The sequence below is a fragment of the Carassius gibelio genome, chromosome B18, assembly GCF_023724105.1.
Source record: "Carassius gibelio isolate Cgi1373 ecotype wild population from Czech Republic chromosome B18, carGib1.2-hapl.c, whole genome shotgun sequence".
Lineage (NCBI taxonomy): Eukaryota > Metazoa > Chordata > Actinopteri > Cypriniformes > Cyprinidae > Carassius > Carassius gibelio.
The window spans coordinates 15,782,475-15,802,842 of NC_068413.1; the positions used below are offsets into that span (position 1 = coordinate 15,782,475).

The 20,368-nt window shown below is 35.9% G+C and overlaps 1 protein-coding gene and 1 pseudogene across 1 annotated transcript in view; both read left to right on the plus strand.

Moving 5' to 3' along the window:
- The window catches only part of LOC127977764 (acetyl-coenzyme A transporter 1), an 8,317-nt gene extending 1,092 nt beyond the window's left edge, over window positions 1-7,225 (plus strand). The window contains exons 2-7 of the mRNA XM_052582881.1: window positions 1-692; window positions 1,558-1,760; window positions 1,878-2,062; window positions 2,212-2,329; window positions 5,015-5,230; window positions 5,326-7,225. The exon at window positions 1-692 is cut by the window's left edge and continues 92 nt beyond it. Of these exons, the coding sequence (XP_052438841.1) occupies window positions 1-692; window positions 1,558-1,760; window positions 1,878-2,062; window positions 2,212-2,329; window positions 5,015-5,230; window positions 5,326-5,493 (1,582 nt within the window). The 3' untranslated portion in view covers window positions 5,494-7,225. The remainder of the gene's footprint in view (window positions 693-1,557; window positions 1,761-1,877; window positions 2,063-2,211; window positions 2,330-5,014; window positions 5,231-5,325) is intronic.
- LOC127977098 (protein C3orf33-like) lies at window positions 5,753-11,186 on the plus strand (annotated as a pseudogene).
- Window positions 11,187-20,368: the final 9,182 nt, after the last annotated feature.

The window sequence follows — 20,368 nt, forward strand, 5'->3', positions numbered from 1 at the left end:
TGTGGTGTCCAACTCGGATAAGAGTGAAAGGGAATCCAAGCTAGGAGTGGAGGATGACGGGGAGGCTCTTCTGCCAAGCTCAGAACGAGCTGATGGACGGACGAATGCGAGTCACGGAATTAAAGGAGAACTGGGCAATGTGGCCCTGTTACTGTTTTTATATGTGCTTCAGGGCATTCCGTTAGGCTTGGCCGGGAGCATCCCGCTCATCATGCAGAGTAAGAACGTTAGCTACAAGGACCAGGCCTATTTCAGCTTTGTCTTTTGGCCCTTCAGTCTAAAGCTGTTCTGGGCTCCCCTGGTGGACTCGCTGTACCTGCGGAAGTTTGGCAGGAGGAAGTCGTGGCTGGTGCCCACTCAGTACCTGCTGGGTCTTTTTATGCTTTACCTGTCCGTCTCGGTGGACGCAATGCTTCAGACCGATGGACACAAGGGGCCTGATGTGATCACTCTGACCGCAGTCTTCTTCATGCTGGCTTTCCTCGCAGCCACGCAAGATATTGCCGTCGATGGCTGGGCTTTGACTATGCTGTCCAGGGAGAATGTGGGTTATGCTTCCACTTGTAACTCTGTGGGTCAGACGGCTGGATACTTCCTAGGAAATGTGTTGTTCCTGGCTCTGGAGTCTGCTGATTTCTGCAACAAGTATCTGAGGTTTGAGCCTCAGGAGCGGGGCATTGTAACACTCTCAGGTATATTTTACAATTTATTTAATATATACCGTATTTTCCGGACTATAAGTTGCACTTTTTTCATAGTTTGGCTGGTCCTGCGACTTATAGTCAGGTGCGACTTATTTATCAAAATGAATTTGACATGAACCAAGAGAAATGAACCAAGAGACATGAAACAAGAGAAAACATTACCATCTACAGCCACCAGAGGGTCTACACTGAAAACAGAGCGCCCTCTCGCTGTAGACGGTAATGTTTTCTCTTGGTTCTTGGTGCTAAATAAATGCGACTTATAGTCCGAAAAATATGATATATATATATATATATATATATATATATATATATATATATATATATATATATATATATATATATATATATATATATATGATTTATTTTTTTTACCAAAAAAATATTTTTATTCAGCAAGAATGCATTAAACCGATCAAACGTGAAAGTAAAATCTTTGTTTATTGTTACAGAGCGTTTTCGTTTTGAATAAGTGTTGTTCTTTTGATCTTTCTGTTAAAAAATGAATCCTTAAAATAGGATTCCGAAAAATATTAAGCAGCGCTCATTCAGCAATTCAGCTTTGCATCACAGGAATAGATTATATCTTGAAGTATATCAAAAAGCAAAACCAGTATTTTAAATCGCAATCATATTTCACAATATCATGTTTTTGATCAAATAAATGCAGCCTTGATGTTCTCTAGGGACCTTAAAAACAAAACAAAAAACAACAACAAAAGCTTTAAAAATCTTACTGATTCCATCTGGCAATATACTTTTTTTTTTTTTTCACTATTAAATCGACCTAAATCAATGCAGTCATGTGACTAGAGATGCAGGTTTACTGATACTTTGCTCTGCTCTCTTTCAGATTTCTTGTTTTTCTGGGGGATCGTGTTCATTGTGTCTACCACTCTGGTTGCTCTCTTGAAAAAAGAAAACAACGAACAGCATCATGCTAAGAAGAAGCCTAAAGAGGAGACACAGAGTGTTATGGAGACCTACAAACATTTGCTCTCCATAATTAAAATGCCCACTGTCTTCACCTTCTGTGTCCTTCTGCTGACTGCTAAGGTAATGGCACTTAGCCGAGCCTTACTTTAGTCATCTTCCTGTTGTTTTAACTACTGTAACTTAATAATAGTTCTATGCAAATCAGTCTAATTCATTCCTCTTCCTCACTACTTTCAGATCGGTTTCTCGGCAGCTGATGCCGTGACGGGGCTGAAGCTAGTGGAAGCTGGGGTTCCTAAAGAGCAGCTGGCTCTGTTGGCGGTTCCCATGGTGCCTCTGCAAATCTTGCTGCCTCTATTTATTAGTAAATACACAGCTGGACCACGTCCACTTGACATTTTCTACAAAGCTTTCCCATTCAGGTACAAACTAAATCCCCACACATCTCTGGATTCTTGACTTTAAGAGCTGTGACGTACAGCAGATTAGCCGCAGCCGCATGTGTAATCATTAGAGGGAATGCATGCATTGGGTAGAGTAATAGGAAAGCTGTGGCTTGTGTTCCTCAAAGGCTGCTGATTGGTTTGGAGTATGCCCTGCTGGTCTGGTGGACCCCCAGTGTTCGGCAGGAGGAAGGCTTCCCTGTGTATTACTATGCTGTTGTGCTGCTGAGCTATGCACTACATCAGGTTAGTTTACATTAACTCTGTCTGCAGTTTGATCAGTGACGTTTTTGGTAAATGTACACTGTGGTTTAAAAGTTTGGGTTCAGTGAGATTTTTAATGGAGTCTTTTATGTTTATCAAGGCTGGATTTATTTGATCAGAAAAAAAAAAAAAAAAAAAAATATATTCCAATTTCTAGTATTGGTTTCATATTTTAATAAATATATTTTGTTTCTATGACGAAGCGCTGCATTTTCATCAGCCATTCCTCCAGTCTTCAGTGTCACATGTTCCGTCAGAAATTATTCTTAATATGCTGCTTTATTATCAGTGTTGAAACAGTTCTGCTGCTTAATTTTATTTTTGGAAACTGTGATACTTTTTCTTTGATTCTTTAATGAATAAAAAGTAAAAATGAACAGCATTTTTTCAAAATATAACTCTTTTCTGACAATATAAGTCTTATATTGCTTTTTATCCATTTAATATATCCTTGCTAAATAAAAGTATTGATTTCTTAAAAAAAAGAAACTACTTACTGAGCCCAAGCCTTTGATTAGTAGTGTATATTGCAACATTTACATTTTAAACCTTTTTTTTTTCCCATCAAAGAATCCTGAAAGTATCACAGGTCCCAAAAAATATTAAGCAACACAACAGTTTTCAACATTGATTTTAATCAGCATATTAGAATGATTTCTGAAGAATCACGTGACACTGAAAACTGGAGTATTGCTGCTGAAAATTCAGCTTTGCTTCATCCATTATATTATCCAAGTATATTAAAATATAAAACTGTTATTCTAAAATGCAATAATTACAGTTTGTTTCTCTATTTTGGATCAAATAAATGCAGCCTTGATGAGCATAAGAGACTTCTTAAAAAAAAAAAAAAAAAAAATCATACTAATCCCAAACTTTTGAAAAGCACTGTATATGTTTTTTTTGTTTTTGTTTTTTTTGTCTGTTTTTCCCTTTATGCAATGAAAGTCACTGGTAACCAAAATGGCTTTGTTACCAACTCTCTTCAAAATATCTTATTTGTGTTCCACAAAAGAAAGTAAATAATTCAGGTTTGAGTAAATTATGACATAATTAAATTTTTGGAGGTGTGAATAATCCCTTAAAGTTTGTTTATTTTTAAATGAAATAATACTCTTAATAAGAAACTAAAGCCACCAGCAGGTGGCGGTAAATGTCTTTATGAGTCATGCATTTATTCATTCATTCATTCATTTGATTCGTTCAAACGGCTGATTCATTCAGTTCTGAAGTAAACGGCTCTCTCTATGAATGGCCCTTTGAATCATTGGTTAACATGATTTGTTCAAAACGCAGATTGATTCAGAATCACCGCTGTGTTGCTCGGAGACGCGCAACAGTTGTGCCGTGGCTTTAAGTAATATCTTTGTTGGCAAAACTGAGCAAAAATAGACAAAACTGTGTTTAAAACAACACAATATATTAACTTTATTTACTGAACTGTTGTATGAAATCAGATTTGCACTCGTGCCACTGGGACAAAAACCGCATTCGTGTGATGGCTATTTTTTTTTTTTAAAGGGGGGGTGAAATGCTCATTTTCACTCAATATCCTGTTAATCTTGAGTACCTATAGAGTAGTACTGCATCCTTCATAACTCCAAAAAGTCTTTATTTTTATTATATTTATAAGAGAAAGATAGTCTGTACCGATTTTTCCTGGAAAAACACGAGCGCCTAGAGGCGTGACGTGTGGGCGGAGCTAAAGAATCACGAGCGCCAGTAGGCTTTTGCGTCGAGAGCGTTTGGAAGCTGTGACACAGATCCAATGGCTGAAATTTAACGAGCAGCATCAGCAAAGGCGTCTCTATGTGGTATGTACTGAAACTGTATATATTTGCTTAGCGGTTTTGGAAAATGACTAAGTTCCACTTTATGTCGTCTTTTTTTCTTTCTTTTTTTTTTAAGCTGTACATGTGGAAAGTGCAGTTTGATGACAACATCGCATGTTGTTTACTTTATGTGCTTACGCGCTGATAGCTAAGTTAACAACACAGAGATATTTGAAGCAGTTTTACTCACCGCCTGCGGTTCCAACACACGATCGTGACCCTTTATCGTTGGGACTGCATTATCCTTAAGAAATAAACGATGTGCAATCCGAAATGCAGGGAACAAACAAAAACACTTGCACAACTCCGTTGATGCTCTGTAAAAATAAACTCCATCCACTGATCCCTTAATGCCCTTAATGCCTCTTAAGTCCCTTTTTTTTTGTAATCTGTGCAGGGTTGTCTTGCCCTGGCAACCAAAAACACACTTCTTTAGTGACTTTTCGCGACGCTCTCGCTCTGATCAGTGAATCGCTCTGATGATCAGTGAAATGTTTGTGCTCAGCCTCGCTATACGCGAGCGCGCGCTCTTCCGGCAGACGTGCCCTAGGACCCATATAAGGAAATTCCGCTCCATCTAACGTCACACAGAGCCATACTCTGGAAAAAAACTTTCCGAAACTTGTGACAAACCGGAAGAGGTTTTTTTGGAACAAAAATACTCCTTCAAACGTACAACTTAATTTTTGAAACTTTGTCCATGTTTAGCATGGGAATCCAACTCTTTAACAGTGTAAAAAACTCAGTATGCATGAAATAGCATTTCACCCCCCCTTTAATTGATCAGCAATTATTTAGGTTTGTGTATTCACTGTGAAATGTCTTTCTCCACTAGGTGGCACTATACAGCATGTATGTTGCCTGCATGGCCTTTCACGCCAAGGTCAGTGACCCTGTGATAGGGGGCACCTACATGACCCTTCTAAACACTGTGACTAATCTAGGAGGGAACTGGCCCTCTACTCTAGCTCTGTGGCTGGTAGACCCTTTCACCTTTAAAGAGTGCCAGGGAGCCCCAGGACAGACGTGCGGCTCGGTTGAAGAAGCAGGGGTAAGTGTTTAATCGAATCCCATTCCCAGGCATTTACTCATTGGTGACGTTTAACTATGTCTGTCATTTTTAACATGTTCTTATATTGTCTTCAGCTCTGTGTCAGAGATGGGGGCACGTGTGTGACAGCGCTGGACGGTTACTACGTTGAGTCTGTGGTGTGTGTTGTGATCGGTCTCTGCTGGTGGATGTTCTTCGGGAAAAAAATGAAGCGGTTACAGGAAGAGAGCCCCTCTGCGTGGCATTGCAGGGTGGCCAAATAGCATCTCTACTGGACTCTGTCTCTTGTTGTAAAGTTACTTCATGGCTTGCCCTCTCTTTCCTTCTCTGAGTGAATACTTCTTTTTGTCATCCCACGGCAGGCTTGTAGACAGGCTTAAACACTTTGAGGACAGAAATAGTAGAATATACTGTTCTATTCAGTTCTTGGCATATCTGTTCCATTATCTCCAAGCATCAGAGCTTTTATGCCAAATTGAAATCTGTACATCTAGAGATGGCACTAGCTTACGTGTGAAGTACATGATACACAGTAATGGCATGACATTCACTCTTCAGATGCCTATTTAATCAAGCATTTGTCTTTGTTAAATACTTGAGTTCCTGTGCCTTGTGCTTTTCTGTTTCTAATATCATACAAGGTTCTCCCAAAAAGACTGATATATTATACATGACATATGTATGATGAAGTTGCTGCAAAATTCATATTTTCAGTTTTTATGCTCTTTCTGCAGAAAGACTTAATTCTGTTTGAGCTCTTTAGGTGTATAGACCAAAATTGTCTCATCATTGACATAACTGTGAGTGAAACTGGTTGTAGTACTATTGAAATTGGTTCTAGAGTTGAAATGGTTTTATGTTGTTTTCCATTATGTTCGGTGTTGGTTTCTATTTTATATAATCACTGTTACCTTAAATGATCTAGGTATCGATAAAAAATGAGGTGAAGAAATTGAACTATAACTTCTGCAAGGCCAGAAAAAAATTATATTGTCAAAGACTATATTTATTATTACCACTTTCTTCCCCTGCTTTTTCTTTTCTGTTGTTATGGCCAGTGATTTCAATTAATTTTGAATGTGTATGACTGAACTTATTATTCATGAAACTTATTTTGTTAGCACTAAATCCATGTCAAAGTTAATCATTAGAATTTCTGTAAATGATTTAGACTAGTGGAGAGGAATGCTTAGAGTTTACAACTGAAACATTGACTGGGATATATATACAATCACCAGCACTTTTACTAAGTTGTTTTTCACTGACTATGGAATATTTAAGGAGATTGTTCACCCAAAACTGAGAGCTCTGTCATTGATTACTCATCTCCATTCTTCAAAACTGTATGACTTTCTTTAATAAACATAAAAGAGGGGACATTAGGCGCAATTTAAATAATGCTGATAAACTGTTTTTTTTTTTTTTTCGCTGTACTGTGGAAGTCTAGTCAACTGTTTGTTTCTTAACATGCTTCAAAATATATATTTTTTGTGTTCAACAGAAAAAAGAAACTCAGGTTCAGTAAATGAAGACAGCATTTTCATTTTTGCTTGATTTATTGCTCCGTCTCCATTCATTTTTACTTTTACATCATCTTTTTGTGAAAGTGAATGATGATTGAGGCTATCATACTGACAAATCTTCTTTTGTGCTCCAAAAAGCCAAATGAGTTTGACAGAACATGGACTGAATGCCAGAATTTTCTTTTTTTGTCAACGATCCCTGTAAAATACTGTACTGTATTACTAAATATGTGACCCACTGTAAAATTTGCAAATGTCTTTATATTTGTACTCTTCATTAAGCGTCCATCTTAATTTGTGTCATATAATGGGGAGAGAAGTTTGAGGAGAGGGTAAAGCTGCAGTGTGACTTTGATCTTTGTAAATACTTGTAAACTGTTCCAAGGAACGTTTTTATCAACATTCCCAATCTCTGCGTAAAAAAAAAAAAAAAATGCATAACTTGTATACAAATAAATGAAAGGAAATCAGACCCATTTGTGTTAAGGATTTCCCTTATACAGTTTGTACATGTGATACTGAAAACGCGTTTCACTTTTGTCCTAAGTCGCTACCCTTAAACAGTGGGCGTGGCTTCATTTTGTAGTTCTTTCCGACTGCAGGCTCGGGTCCTTCAGATGTGAACGGGGAGAACAAGCTCTCTAATAATATCATTGTACATATATCACAGTTTGCTTACGATAACTTAACGTTCGTCCGGTTAAGTAACAGATTTGCACATCTTTTGTGTCATTTTATTTAATTTTAATGATGTAGAAAAATGACAGCTCCCTGTATTGAGATATGAGTTTGTGAACTACGAATTATATGCCAACTATCCATGCAAGACACAATAAATGTTATATTTTGCTATGTTGATATTTGTATATTTTAATATGCTCGCCAACAGAACATCAGCAAATGTCTTGGTCTCGTGGGTCTTTTCATCATAGCTAGGAGCATTAGACTGGTAAAAAGGCAACACATGCTTGATGACATGCTTTTATTTCTCTGTAAGTTTGAGGAAAGTGTTAATGCTAATGTCTTCGTTTTTATATTGGGGCGTGGCTACCATTTTTTTTTTTTTAGAGCTATTATTACCACCCGTTCAGTCGATTTGAATTATTACTGAATTGAATGGGTGGTGATAAAAGCTAAATTGTTTTTTTTACATGTATGTATTGTGTATATACCCCCCCCCCCCACACACACACGCACAATATATATTAATATATAATTTTCTTTCTACATGTATGTGTGTATATTTATATAGACATAATAAATATAGCTACACAGTAGCCTACACACACATGTAAACAAAAACTTTTATTTTGGATACGATTGATCGTTTGACAGCACTAGTTGTATTAAACAATATGTTATTATTATATTAATATTTTAGTTTTACCAACAGATTCAAATTAACATTTCAAATCCTATTCATAATCATATTTCTTTTGCTGAGATTTAAAATATCTGATTGTATATTCAGTGCATTTTCGAGTTGTGATTACATAATGATGCATTGTGCAGTGGAATCACAATGTCATTTAGCAACTTTTAGCAATAATTTGTCCTGCCTTTAGCAACTTCCCCTGAAAATTAGTTGGCAACACTGCACACGCCAGCTAGCCACGGTATATTACAGTATTTTTCTTGCTGTTTGCAGAGCATTGTGCTCTCACAGACACTTGTTTTCTGTCTCAGGGAAACTGATTTATTGCTATCTGTCAGGTAATTGTGACATGTTATGCTTGATATTTTAATGGGAAAACATGCTTTCTTCCAATATGACGATGCAGTTATGGCATTCACCAGCAGAGGTTCCTACTGCCCTGGAACTATGTTAATGTTTTTATTTTTTCGTCTTAAAATTTTCCTGTCTTTGTTTTGCAGATTACAAAATTTGGCTCTGCAGCTGATATTCCAGCACGATTCATTGAGGGAAACATCAGTATCAGAAGAAGACTAAAAAATATTACCGAAAAGGGGCTTGAAGTGGGACACATTCTAATTTATGTCCCTTTGCTCAGTCGCCCGCTTACTAAACGTAAGGAACCACTTGCCCCCATTTTAAATGTTCTTTCAGTAGGCCTGCACATTTATTTCACAGCTGTCTCCGGGACCACAGTCTTCATCTCAACAGCTGCTCTCAATTATGACTCTTCTCTTAGACAGCAATTTTATCAGTTTTCATAATTGTGCATCTCTGCAACGGTTTGAGTTAAAAATCTTTGTTTGTGTTCTACTGAAGAAACAAAGTCACCTTCATCTCGGATCCCCTGGGGGTGAGCAGATAAACATCAAATTTTCATTTTTGGGTGAACTACCCTTTAAGTCAACGAAGCACATGGGATTTATCTCTCTTGTCATTCTATGGTTACACTCCAGACCCAGAAAAACCTCAAATTGTTTAAGAACTATGTCAAATTGCCACCGAGTTGTTAACATTTGCACATCTACAAGATGCCGTTTTAATATTTTTAAATGGATCGCTGTAAATCAGTTAGTGGAAAGAGACAGTCAGAATAATTCTATTATAGACCCGCCATGCCTTCAAAATGCGATCTAAATGTGCGATACCAGTCACATATCAACTCCCTGAAGAATAGCCAAGACGATTATATCTGTTAATGTCACTGTGATTCACAGATGGCCTCTTATTAAGCTTGACCTCTTGGTGCTTGTACCATATGGACGTATCTAGCTCTCTCCAGTACACCACCGAGACTAACACTCTTCAGGATAGCATGACCTTATTGGTCTCGTTTACATAATGGTCCTCCCAGACCACAGAAAATGATCCTTTCTTTAAATCCTTTAGATGTCTCTCTGCTTTAAACTGGCTCCGTTAACTGTTTTGCCATCGTAAAAGCCCTTTGAAATAGAGTCCCGTTGATCTAGCGTTTAAAAGGGTTGTTGGCTAGAGATGAGAACTCACACTGGCTTCTGTGGGTCAGCCCGTGACCCTTCTGGATGTGCGTCTGGCTGGAGTGGAGCTGACCGCAGAAGGGCAGGACTGGATTGGTCAACAGCTGAGACGGTGTGGCTCCGACTGATCGCCCGACAGAGCGAGACCCTCCACTGCCTGGTGTCGGTTAACAGGGTAGGTGCGATATACCAGATTAGCACAGGGTCAGATGCCACTGTGAAAGTTGTTTTCTTGACAAATTAGAGCCTTTGATAGGAAGAAAGACACTTTAGAGCAGTGGTTTTCAGCCTTTCTGGCTGCAAGACCCAATTCTCCTCAACAGTTTTCAAAAAAAGACCTTGTTTATTTACTTATACTCAAACATTTTTCCTTATTATTTTCAAGCTATGCATAACATATAAAGAAGTATATTTATTATAAAAGTGGCCACAGAGTTATGAGATTGTATTAATGTGTATGACTTTTCCAGATGTAAAAATGTTTACACTTGTAAAATTGTAAAATTAATATCTATCTATCTATCTATCTATCTATCTATCTATCTATCTATCTATCTATCTATCTATCTATCTATCAATCTATCTATCTATCTATCTTGTTTTTTAGTAAGCCTGAGCTGTTCAAAGACAAAAAAAGTTGGGATCCAGTTGAATGGAGTTGAAATAAGAAATATCTTGATTTGTTTAGCTTGTATTTAATGCTTTAATTATTATAAATGATTTTGAGTTTTGAGGCCCTCTAGTGAGTCCTGGCCCTTGGTTAAGAACCACCACTTTAGATCTAATATCATACAATTTAACACAGAACATTATCATGAAAAGCTGGAAATATCAGGGGATCTCAAATGTGTTGTTTCTAAGCCTAGAAAAGTCTTAAAAGTATTAATTACAGTGAGAAAATCTACTTGGTACTATACCCATTTTTTTTTTATTTTTTTTTTTATTGGTCTTTGCATTTCTGTATGCAGTTTCTACAAAATGATTTTTAAAACATATTGATCACAAGCAACTGGAAACATGAATACAAATGATTACATTTTAAATCAAAATTATTAAATAATAAATATTAGAATTTTTTATGTTATAAGTCAAATTTTTTGCTGAAAAAAAAAAAAAAAAAGAAACCCATTGGTCTTCTTTCTAGGGCTCATTCTTTAACAGCTGTGTGAATGAGGAACTTTTGAGACATGGATTGGCTAGGACTTCTCCTTCTGTGGGTCTAGACTCTCACTCTGGGATCTCCTGGCATCTCTGTAAGCACTTTCTGAGGGCCGAGAGCAGAGCAGAGAAAAAAGGGAAAGGCCTGTGGAAGGAAGAGAGTCGCTGGGAGAGAGCTGCTAATACCTTGAGGAACAATATGACATTCATCTCAGTTAAAAAAAAAAAAAACTCTTCAAATGGATGTCAGGGGCTAAAGAGAAGTGAAATATGTGCAGAGTTGTTTTGTTTGAAGTATTTATTCTAAATGCGCTATATTTCTGATCTCAGATCTGATTGCCAAGGAGGATGTTAGCAGAAATTAAACTTGAACTGATTGAAATGTCCATGTGTTTTTATGCTCATTGCTTTAACCTGTCTCTTAACACATGTCCTTATTTACACAACACGAAGATGGACATTCTTATCACGTTGCATTTTTGTGTAATCCATCACATTATTCATGCTGTCCTACACCTGAAGCGTTTGACACCACCGTCATATTCCTGACAACTGGAAAGCCTTTGTATTCTTCCCTCCTCCCATAAATCCACATCCCACAGACCTCTCGGGGGAGTGCTTTGTCACGATGACATGGCAGTGGGGGTCTACCGATGCCCCTATGGATAGAATGAGAAGGAGGGATCCCCATTACTATAGAAACATCACAGTCAGAAGACAAAGTGCATCGGGGGTGCCACCTTCTCAGGGTCCCAAAGGCCATAGTACTTTGGAGATCGGGAAAGGAGGGTAGAATAAGGAAAAAAGGTGCTTGAATGTAAGAAAACGTATCTAAAAGATGCAGATAAAGGTTCAAAAGACAAGTAATATTCAGAAATATTATCAGAAGACAGTTGTACAGCTGAATTGTACTTGTTTCATTGACAGTGACTAAATATACATTTGAAATGTCAACAATGTTTTTGTGAAAGTGAATATGTCAGCATATGTTGCATGTACCAACTACAAAAATATGGCATCTCAACATAAGTCATTCTTGATTATTGTCTCAAAATTATACCTGATGGGTTTAATTCTCTGAAAAAGAACAAACAAATCGCAACTGGGAGAGAATATGTAATCTCAGACTTGGTAGACTCTAAAAAGAGGTTTAACTAACATTTAATGGGCCTCCCAGTGATCTGCTCAACAGTGAGAGTGGGGGTCCTCTGGTAGAGGTTTTGTTTTCGCATCAGTTCTCAATGGCAGTAGTCTATCTACTCTTAATGGGCAGAAGGGGGAGGAAATGACTGGGGAAGGGGCCTGCCCCCTCCTTTCAGTCTTTATTGTGCAAATGTCCCTTGCGACTATGGCTCTTATTGGACAGACGGTTTTGAATTGTAAAGGTGCATTCGGTACGAGACCAGCAGACTCTGAACCCAGACTCAGTACACTGGCGGTTACACAGAGAGACCTGTGAACACTGTGGAACGAGTGAGAGATATCAAATATGCCCTTTCTTTTCATGCGGGAGAGGGAACAGAATTCCTCTCTTCTCATTTGATCAAATTCTAAGCCTGGAATGTTAAGCTCCCCGACTCTCACATTTTAGGTTTTGTGATAGCACGCTGAAATTCAAATGTAGCCTATTTAAATATAACATCTATGAATAGAATAACAAACAGGATAAAATAAAATAGTATTTTATATCATAGTTTCTCTTATTATATAATTTGGTCAAAAAAATAGAGCCAATGTTTTCTAACAAGCAATACATTTTATTTTATTTTTATACTATTTTATTTTATCAATAATACCTAATATAAGGATTGATAACACTTTATTTTATAGTTCAATTCTTGCTATTAACAAGCCATTAACAACGACTCAACAAACTCCCAATTTGCTGCTTATTAATAGTTAGTAAAGGAAGGTGTTATACAGTTTAGGTATTGGGTAGGATTAGGGATGTAGAATATGGTCTTTATAAGTACTAATAAACAGTCAATTGATAATAAGCAACTAGTTAATAGTGAGAATCGGTCCCTATACTAAAGTGAATAAAGGGTTAACATATTTTTAAATAAATAAAGTCCACGTGTAAGTTCTTAGGGTTTGAGTTTTGTTGAAACATGCCTTTAAAATACTACAGGAACCGATTAATACTACTGGCAAATTGAAACGACAATGCCTCGTTATATGGAAAGCCTTTTTGACATTTATTCTTTAAGCTGTACTAGTATCTTTTTCCAAGTTACTAGTACTTATTTTTTAGATACTAGTATCTTTTCCATTAAGTACTAGTACTTATTAATTAGGTACTAGTGCTTATTCTTTCGGTACTAGTGCTAATTCTTTAGGCACTAGTGTCTTTTGTAAAGTTACTAGTACTTAATCATTAGATACTAGTGCTTAATCATGAGATACTAGTACTTATTCATTATATACTAGTGCTTATTTATTAGGTACTAGTACTTATTCATTAGATACTAGTACTTATTTATAAGGTACTAGTATTTATTAATTAGATACTAGTACTTATTTATTAGATACTAGTATTTATTTATTAGGCACTAGTACTTATCCATTAGATACTAGTACTTAATTCAATAGTGACTAGTAACTTTTATATTGTTACTAGTAACAAATTAAAATTTTTTGCTATTGACTTCTATGGGGATCCGTCATTGAGATATCAACTATTGAGTTTTGACTAGTATGTATTCCACTAGTGACTAGTACTTAATTTTTATGTACTAGTAGTTATTCATTAGGTACTAGTGTGTATTTTTTAGATACTAGTACTCATTCATTAGATACTATTACTTATTAAATAGACACTAGTACTTATTCATTAGATACTAGTACTTATTATTAGATACTAGTTCTTATCAATTAGATACTAGTACTTATTTTTTTAGATACTAGTACTTATTAATTAGGTACTAGTGCTTATTTATTAAAAACTAGTTCTCATTAATTAGATACTAGTACCTATTAAATAAATACTAGTACTTATTTAATAGATACTAGTACACATTTATTAGATACTAGTACTTATTCTAAATGTTACTAGTATGATTTTTTATTTTACTAGTAATTTTTTTTGTTGAACTCTACTGTAGCCATTTGGACTAGTCATAACATAAGACGAGTGAAAAGGCAGATCTGACTAGTAAGATAAGAATAGTTACTAGTAGTGATTAAAAAAAGGTACTAGTGTCTAAAGAATAAGAACTGGTACCTAATGAATAACTACTAGTATCTATTAAATAAGAACTAGTATCTAATGAATAAGTACCAGTATCTAAAACATAAGTACTAGTATCTAATGAATACTTACTAGTTATATTTAAATAGATACTAGATACAATTGCAATAATTACTAGTCAGAAATTAAAAGATGATATCAAAAACAGAATAACTCCGAGTCCCTGTTCGTTTGGAGATATCTTCAACCTCATTAAGAACTAGTAAGAATGCATTTGGAGATATCTTCATTTAAACAGATCATTACATAAACATGAGTACCTCTCCACCGTCCAATCAGAGTCCACATGGTAATACAACACGCAGAATAAATTTGCATTAGGATTGCGTTTTAAACTTTATTCTCATAAAAATACGGGCGATGGTTTGAAGAGCAGAGATAAAAGCATATATTGTCACAGTAATTGTTTATTTTCATCAAGTTTCATCAGTAAAACGTCTATCTGAATGTTATTCAGCTACATCTACAGCGAAAGCTGAGTTTCCTGGAACTTCATCAGTGAGTCTCACTTGTAGAGTTTCTGCGCGAGGGCGCCCTCCGGCGACGAGTATGAATTAAAAATAAATTCATTGAGTACTCATTATTGCTTGCAAAATCCTAATTTGAGTAAAAATAGCTAAAATAATTAAGAACTTTGAGGTAAAAAAATTGCAATTCCTTATGTTCTACTATAGAAGTGTGCATTTTTTTGCAGCTATATTTATATTTAGTCTTGTATAGGCTTCTCAGTTTTGTATATTATAGTGAAATATTGTTATTACAAAAGTAATGTTCCTTATTTTGTTTAGTGTTTTTATTTAGAATTAATAACCATAACCATTATTAGTTTTATTGATATATATATATATATATATATGTTTACTAAAAAATAAAAAACATTGGGCAAAATTGTGCAGCCCTTCAAGTACAGCAAACCTGGTGTTTTATTATTATAATTTTTTATTAATACCTTTTGGCCTTCTTTTCAAATAAAGAAAATGTTTGTCTGAAAACCACAAGGTTTGGATTTTGTCACGCTGTCTAGTCTCTGTTTCCCTGGGTGTCCACTAGTGGGCTCACTTCCCCTTAGGCACTTCACCGTAGGCACTAGAATTCCTCTAGTCTGGTCCTGTCTTCACAGTAATTGCACTCCACGAATCGTCACAGATTTTGGGTGCCCTGTACAGAATATTAATGTAAAAACATTCAGTGTCTGCAGCACCAGTGCTACAGTCATGCCCAAAAATATGGACAGCTTTGGTATATATGATGATAAAGAAGGCTGTGGAAATTAATCTGCATTGTTAATCCTTTTGATCTTTTATCAAAAAAAATCAAAAAATTCTAACCTTTCATTGAATAATAAGAATTTAAAATGGGGGGAAATATTATTATAAAAAAAATATTTTTCTCTAATGCACATTGGCCAAAATTAAGGACACCCTTTTATTGAATTATTCTTTAAACCTCCATTTGCCAGTTTAACAGCTCTACATTTTCTCCTATAATGCCTGATGAGATTAGAGAACACCTGACAAGAGATCAGAGACCATTCCTTCATCCAGAATCACTCCAGACCCTTCAGATTCCCAGCTTCTCCTCTTCAGTTCACTCCTCTCATTTTCTGTAGGGTTCAGGTCAGAGGACTGGAAAAGGCTATAGCAGAAGCTTGGTTTTGTGCTCAGTGACCCATTATTGTGTTGTTTTTGAGGTTTGTGTTTGATTGTGATCCAAACATGGACATTATAAGATTTCTAACAGAGTCAGTCACTTTTTGTTTTTTTTTATCTGTTGGTATTTGATATAATCAAAGATGCCATGTATCTAAACAAGATGTCCAGGACCTCCAGCAGAAATATAGGCACACAACATCAAAAATAGAGCAGTATATTTCATTGTACATATGGTTTACTTTTTATCTCTGTGTTCACCAAACCCATCTTGAGTGTTTGCTGCTAAAAAGCTATTTTTTTTAGTTTCATCTGACCATAGAAGCCAGTCCCATTTGAAGTTCCAGTCATGTCTGATAAATTAATATGCTTTAGTTTGTTTTTGGATGAGCTAGGATAATTTTTATTGTAACCATCCCAAACAACATGTGGTGATGTAGGTGCTGTTTGACAATTTTTTTTAAAGGTTTTCTGAGCCCGAGACTCAACTATTTTCTGCAATAACAGCTGTGATCCTTGGAGAGTCTTTAGCCACTCAAACTGACCTCCTCAGCATGCATTAGGATGATATAGACACACATCCTCTTCCAGGCAGTTTTGTAACATTTTCTGTTGATTGGAAATTCTTAATTATTGCCCTGATGTTGGAAATGGGGATTTTCACTGCTCTAGCTCATTTGTTAGTCACATCTTGCAGCCACTTTCTAATTTGTGAAGCTCAATCATCTTTTGCTGCACATCAGAAATATATTCTTTGGTTTTTCTCATTGTGATGGATGATTAAGGGCATTTGGGCTTTGTTTTCCCTCTTCTTTATATTTATGTGAAACAGGAAACAATGGCTGGATAATTTCATGTTCATAATCACTCTGGAGTGCTCAAAATTGTGAATATGACTGGGAATATACTTTAGAGTTATTTTACTCATAAGAATTTCTAAGGGTGTTCTTAATTGTGGCCAATGTGTATTGTAGAAAAAACATTTATATCATAATGATATTTCCCCCATTTTAAATTATTATTATCCAAAGAAAGGTTAGATTTTTGTGAATTTTTAAAATAAAAGATCAAAAAGATTAACAATGCAGATTAATTTTCACAGGCTTCTTTGATCATGTTTACCAAGGGTGTCCATATTTTTGGGCAAGACTGTATATGAAAAAAAAAAATTCACATACAGCTTGTGTATCATATTTATTGTTTTTACTGGAGGAAAAATAGGAAAATAACAGCTAATACAATTGGTGTCGTATCTCCATCCTGCCAGCAGAGGTCACTTAAAGACCATCAAACACATTAGGCTACTATATTTATGAAATTACAGTTAAAAAACTGACAAAAATACGTTTTCAATGTGCTTGTGTAAAAAAATAATTGTTTCTTTTCTATTTGGTTTTCTAAAAAGAAGTACATCCATCTCCTTGTTTCTGTTTCCTGATTAATCTCTCTCCTATATGTTGTTGGCTCATTAATATTCAACATACAATTACCATACTGGGCAGAAATGCAAATTTAAAAAGTACTAGTATCTATTAAGTTCAGGATATCTCTGGTCTAAAAAGTCACTAGTAACTAAAAAATAAGTACTAGTTCTATTTTTTGTTAACACGGGTAGTTTAATTAAATACTAGTCACTATTGGAATAAGTACTAGTATCTAATGATTAAGTACTAGTATCTAATGAATAAGTACTAGTAACTTTACAAAAGACACTAGTACCTAGAGAATAAGCACTAGTACCTAAAGAATTAGCACTAGTAGTTAACGAATAAGCACTAGTACCTAATGAATAAGTACTAGTACTTAATGGAAAAGATACTAGTGTCTAAAAAAATAAGTACTAGTAACATGAAAAAAAGATACTAGTACAGCTTTTAGAATAAATGTTAAAAAGGCTTTCCATACTCGTTATCATTTCTCGCGTGATGATATTTGTTGTTCCTGCGTATGGTCGCGCATTCTCAGTCCGTTCCTGAAAGTCCTCACCTGTTTTTCCGACTGCTCCCCTCAAATCCGTTCAGTCACCAGTCCGGAGCTTTTGAATGAGAGCGGAGACTTTTAGTTACACTGTACATGGGGAGAAGAACCCTGCAGACGCGTGTGTAGAGGAAAAAAAGTACACAATGTTTCAATGAAAAGAGTCGAGGCTGACTTTGTAACCAAAGCGGAATTATAAGCAAACTCTTGAGTGAGAAACTGAAGTAAGTGATTTGTCTCCACTCTTTGTTGAGAGCAGGTGCAAGTTTGAATGGTACCATGCGAAAAAGTTTAACTTTTTCCTTTTATTTCCTTTCTGTTTTACTGTTATGAACTGTCTATATTATAAAGTTTCAGTGAACGATTATATATATATATATATATATATATATATATATATATATATATATATATATATATATATATATATATATATATATATATATATATATATATATATATATTATACACACACACACACACACACACACACGCATAGCGTTGTGCAATGTTAAAATCCTGTAGGAATAACTTTAAACAGTGCATTTAGGCTTATTATTTACTTACATACTCATCTTGGTGTACAGTTTGGCAGATGGTTGAATTGAAATGACGTTATAAATGCATTACATATCCAGAGTGTTGCATAAAAAAAGAAGAAAAAAAAAAAAGCTCAGGTGGTCTTCAATTCCAGTGGAGGGGATTTACAGTATCCAGGGGGCATTTGTTCAAATCCCGACTCATGTGCAGAGGTGACTGCTCTATGTTATATGTAATATTCAGAGGGTAAGTAAGTCAAAACTTGTTGAAACACTTGTTGACGGAGCGTTCTGACTTTGCAGGCTGGTAAATTTATCTGGGTGTGTGCTGTTCCCTGAAGCCTTGAAACAATCACTGTTGCTCATGTTCAACATTTCTCCAAATCCCGTATATTGTTTACAGACTTTAACCAGACAAATATGGACCTAGAATTATTGTGTGCCGTCTATGTCTCTAAATCTGCCAAAATGGTGCTCAATAAAAAAGATGACCCTCTTGAGGGTCCACCCATAACTGATTAATCGCTTTGAAATCCCTTTTTTTAAAAGTATTATAATAAATTGATACACTGACGTTATTTTTGCTGAATGATTAAGTGACCTGTATTTGGCTACACAAAAGACACCCCATACAGATGATCACATTATGGTGAAGTACATGTCAGACACACACTTGAGAAAATGTTAGGTTCTGCAGCCAAGACAGTCTTGTATTTGTCACTGCAAAGAGCTTCTGTTCAAAGTGGATGCATATTTCTGTGCATTGGAACGTGTGGGGTAAAATGACTCCAGTGTTTTCCAAGCACAGCGTATCATTTTGCTCCCCTGCTCGGGTGGAGCGTGGAGCGGCAAACAAGCTTCTGTTTGGAAGCGGAGACCCGATTAATTATTCAGCTTTCATTCTCCGAGAACAGAAGACACGACATGTTAACTGTCTTCTTTGTGTTCTCAGTGTGGCTTCAGTGAAGTTAGTCCTCTGCGGCCTTGAAACAGATCCCAGGGTCTGTCACTAGTTCTGGGTCATAGTAAATATGCCTGCCACTCCTCCTGTATCAGTCCAAGCCAAGAATGTTTCAGACTTTTAGTGCATTCATTCAGTTCACGTTAAACCTTATTCGATTCCTTGTCGATCTGTTTGTCACTTGAGTGTTTCATTTTCAGCCTAGCAGAACAGTCAGAATTCATCAGGGCTACTTTAATGCAGGCACTTCCTAGTAGCCATCATTATGGTGCTTTCGTTAAGTGTTTGAATAACCATAAATAATGACATGTTCTTGCAGAACTTGCATTGTGCGACTTCAGAGAACTCCACCTTGTACCACCTGACCATCGCAAGGTCATACTGAAACACTCGAAATGGCAGGAACTTTCAGTCATGAAATGTAGTAGAGCAGTTATTTATTTTAAGTTTAATATTTCCCATAATTGACTATTGTAAATATTTTGATAATGTAAGAATAAGTAAATGAATGACACATAATATAAATTAATATAGCACATCACTGATTCATTTTCTAATGCCTAATATTTTCTTTTGCATTTTATCATGTTTAATATAATTTCTGGAAATGAGCATTTCTTTCAGACTTTAAAGGTACAGATTGAACATAAAGAGTCTCTCTCTCTCTCTCTCTCTCTCTCTCTCTCTCTCTCTCTCTTTCTTTCTCTCTCTCTCTTTCTCTTTCTCTATGTATCAAATCTCATTGGTCCATCAGCGATGCATGTAGTACTGTAAATAGCCTGTGTATTGTTCTCCAAAAGTTTGGTAATCATTCATAACAAAGCTCTCTATTCTAATTAATGTATAACTAACTTGTTTTTAAAGAGTGATCATATCCTTCTAGGAGACCTGTTATACAGTAAACATTCTAGAAAATTAAATGCATAATAGATGGTGTGGTGGGAGGAAAGGGCAAGTGGTTCCATGGGGGGAGCGAGTGGGCACTGAAAACAAAAGCTCGAAGAGATCGATAGCAAATATTGTGGTGCTCTCATAGATGACAGATTCTGGGAATAAAACGACAGCATCGTCTCTTAGAAATCTGTTTGAGAGTGAGACAGACTTTCAGACACAGATGATGATGCAGAAACACGAGTCAGCAGTTCGGCTGGATTGATATGTATTCTTCTTG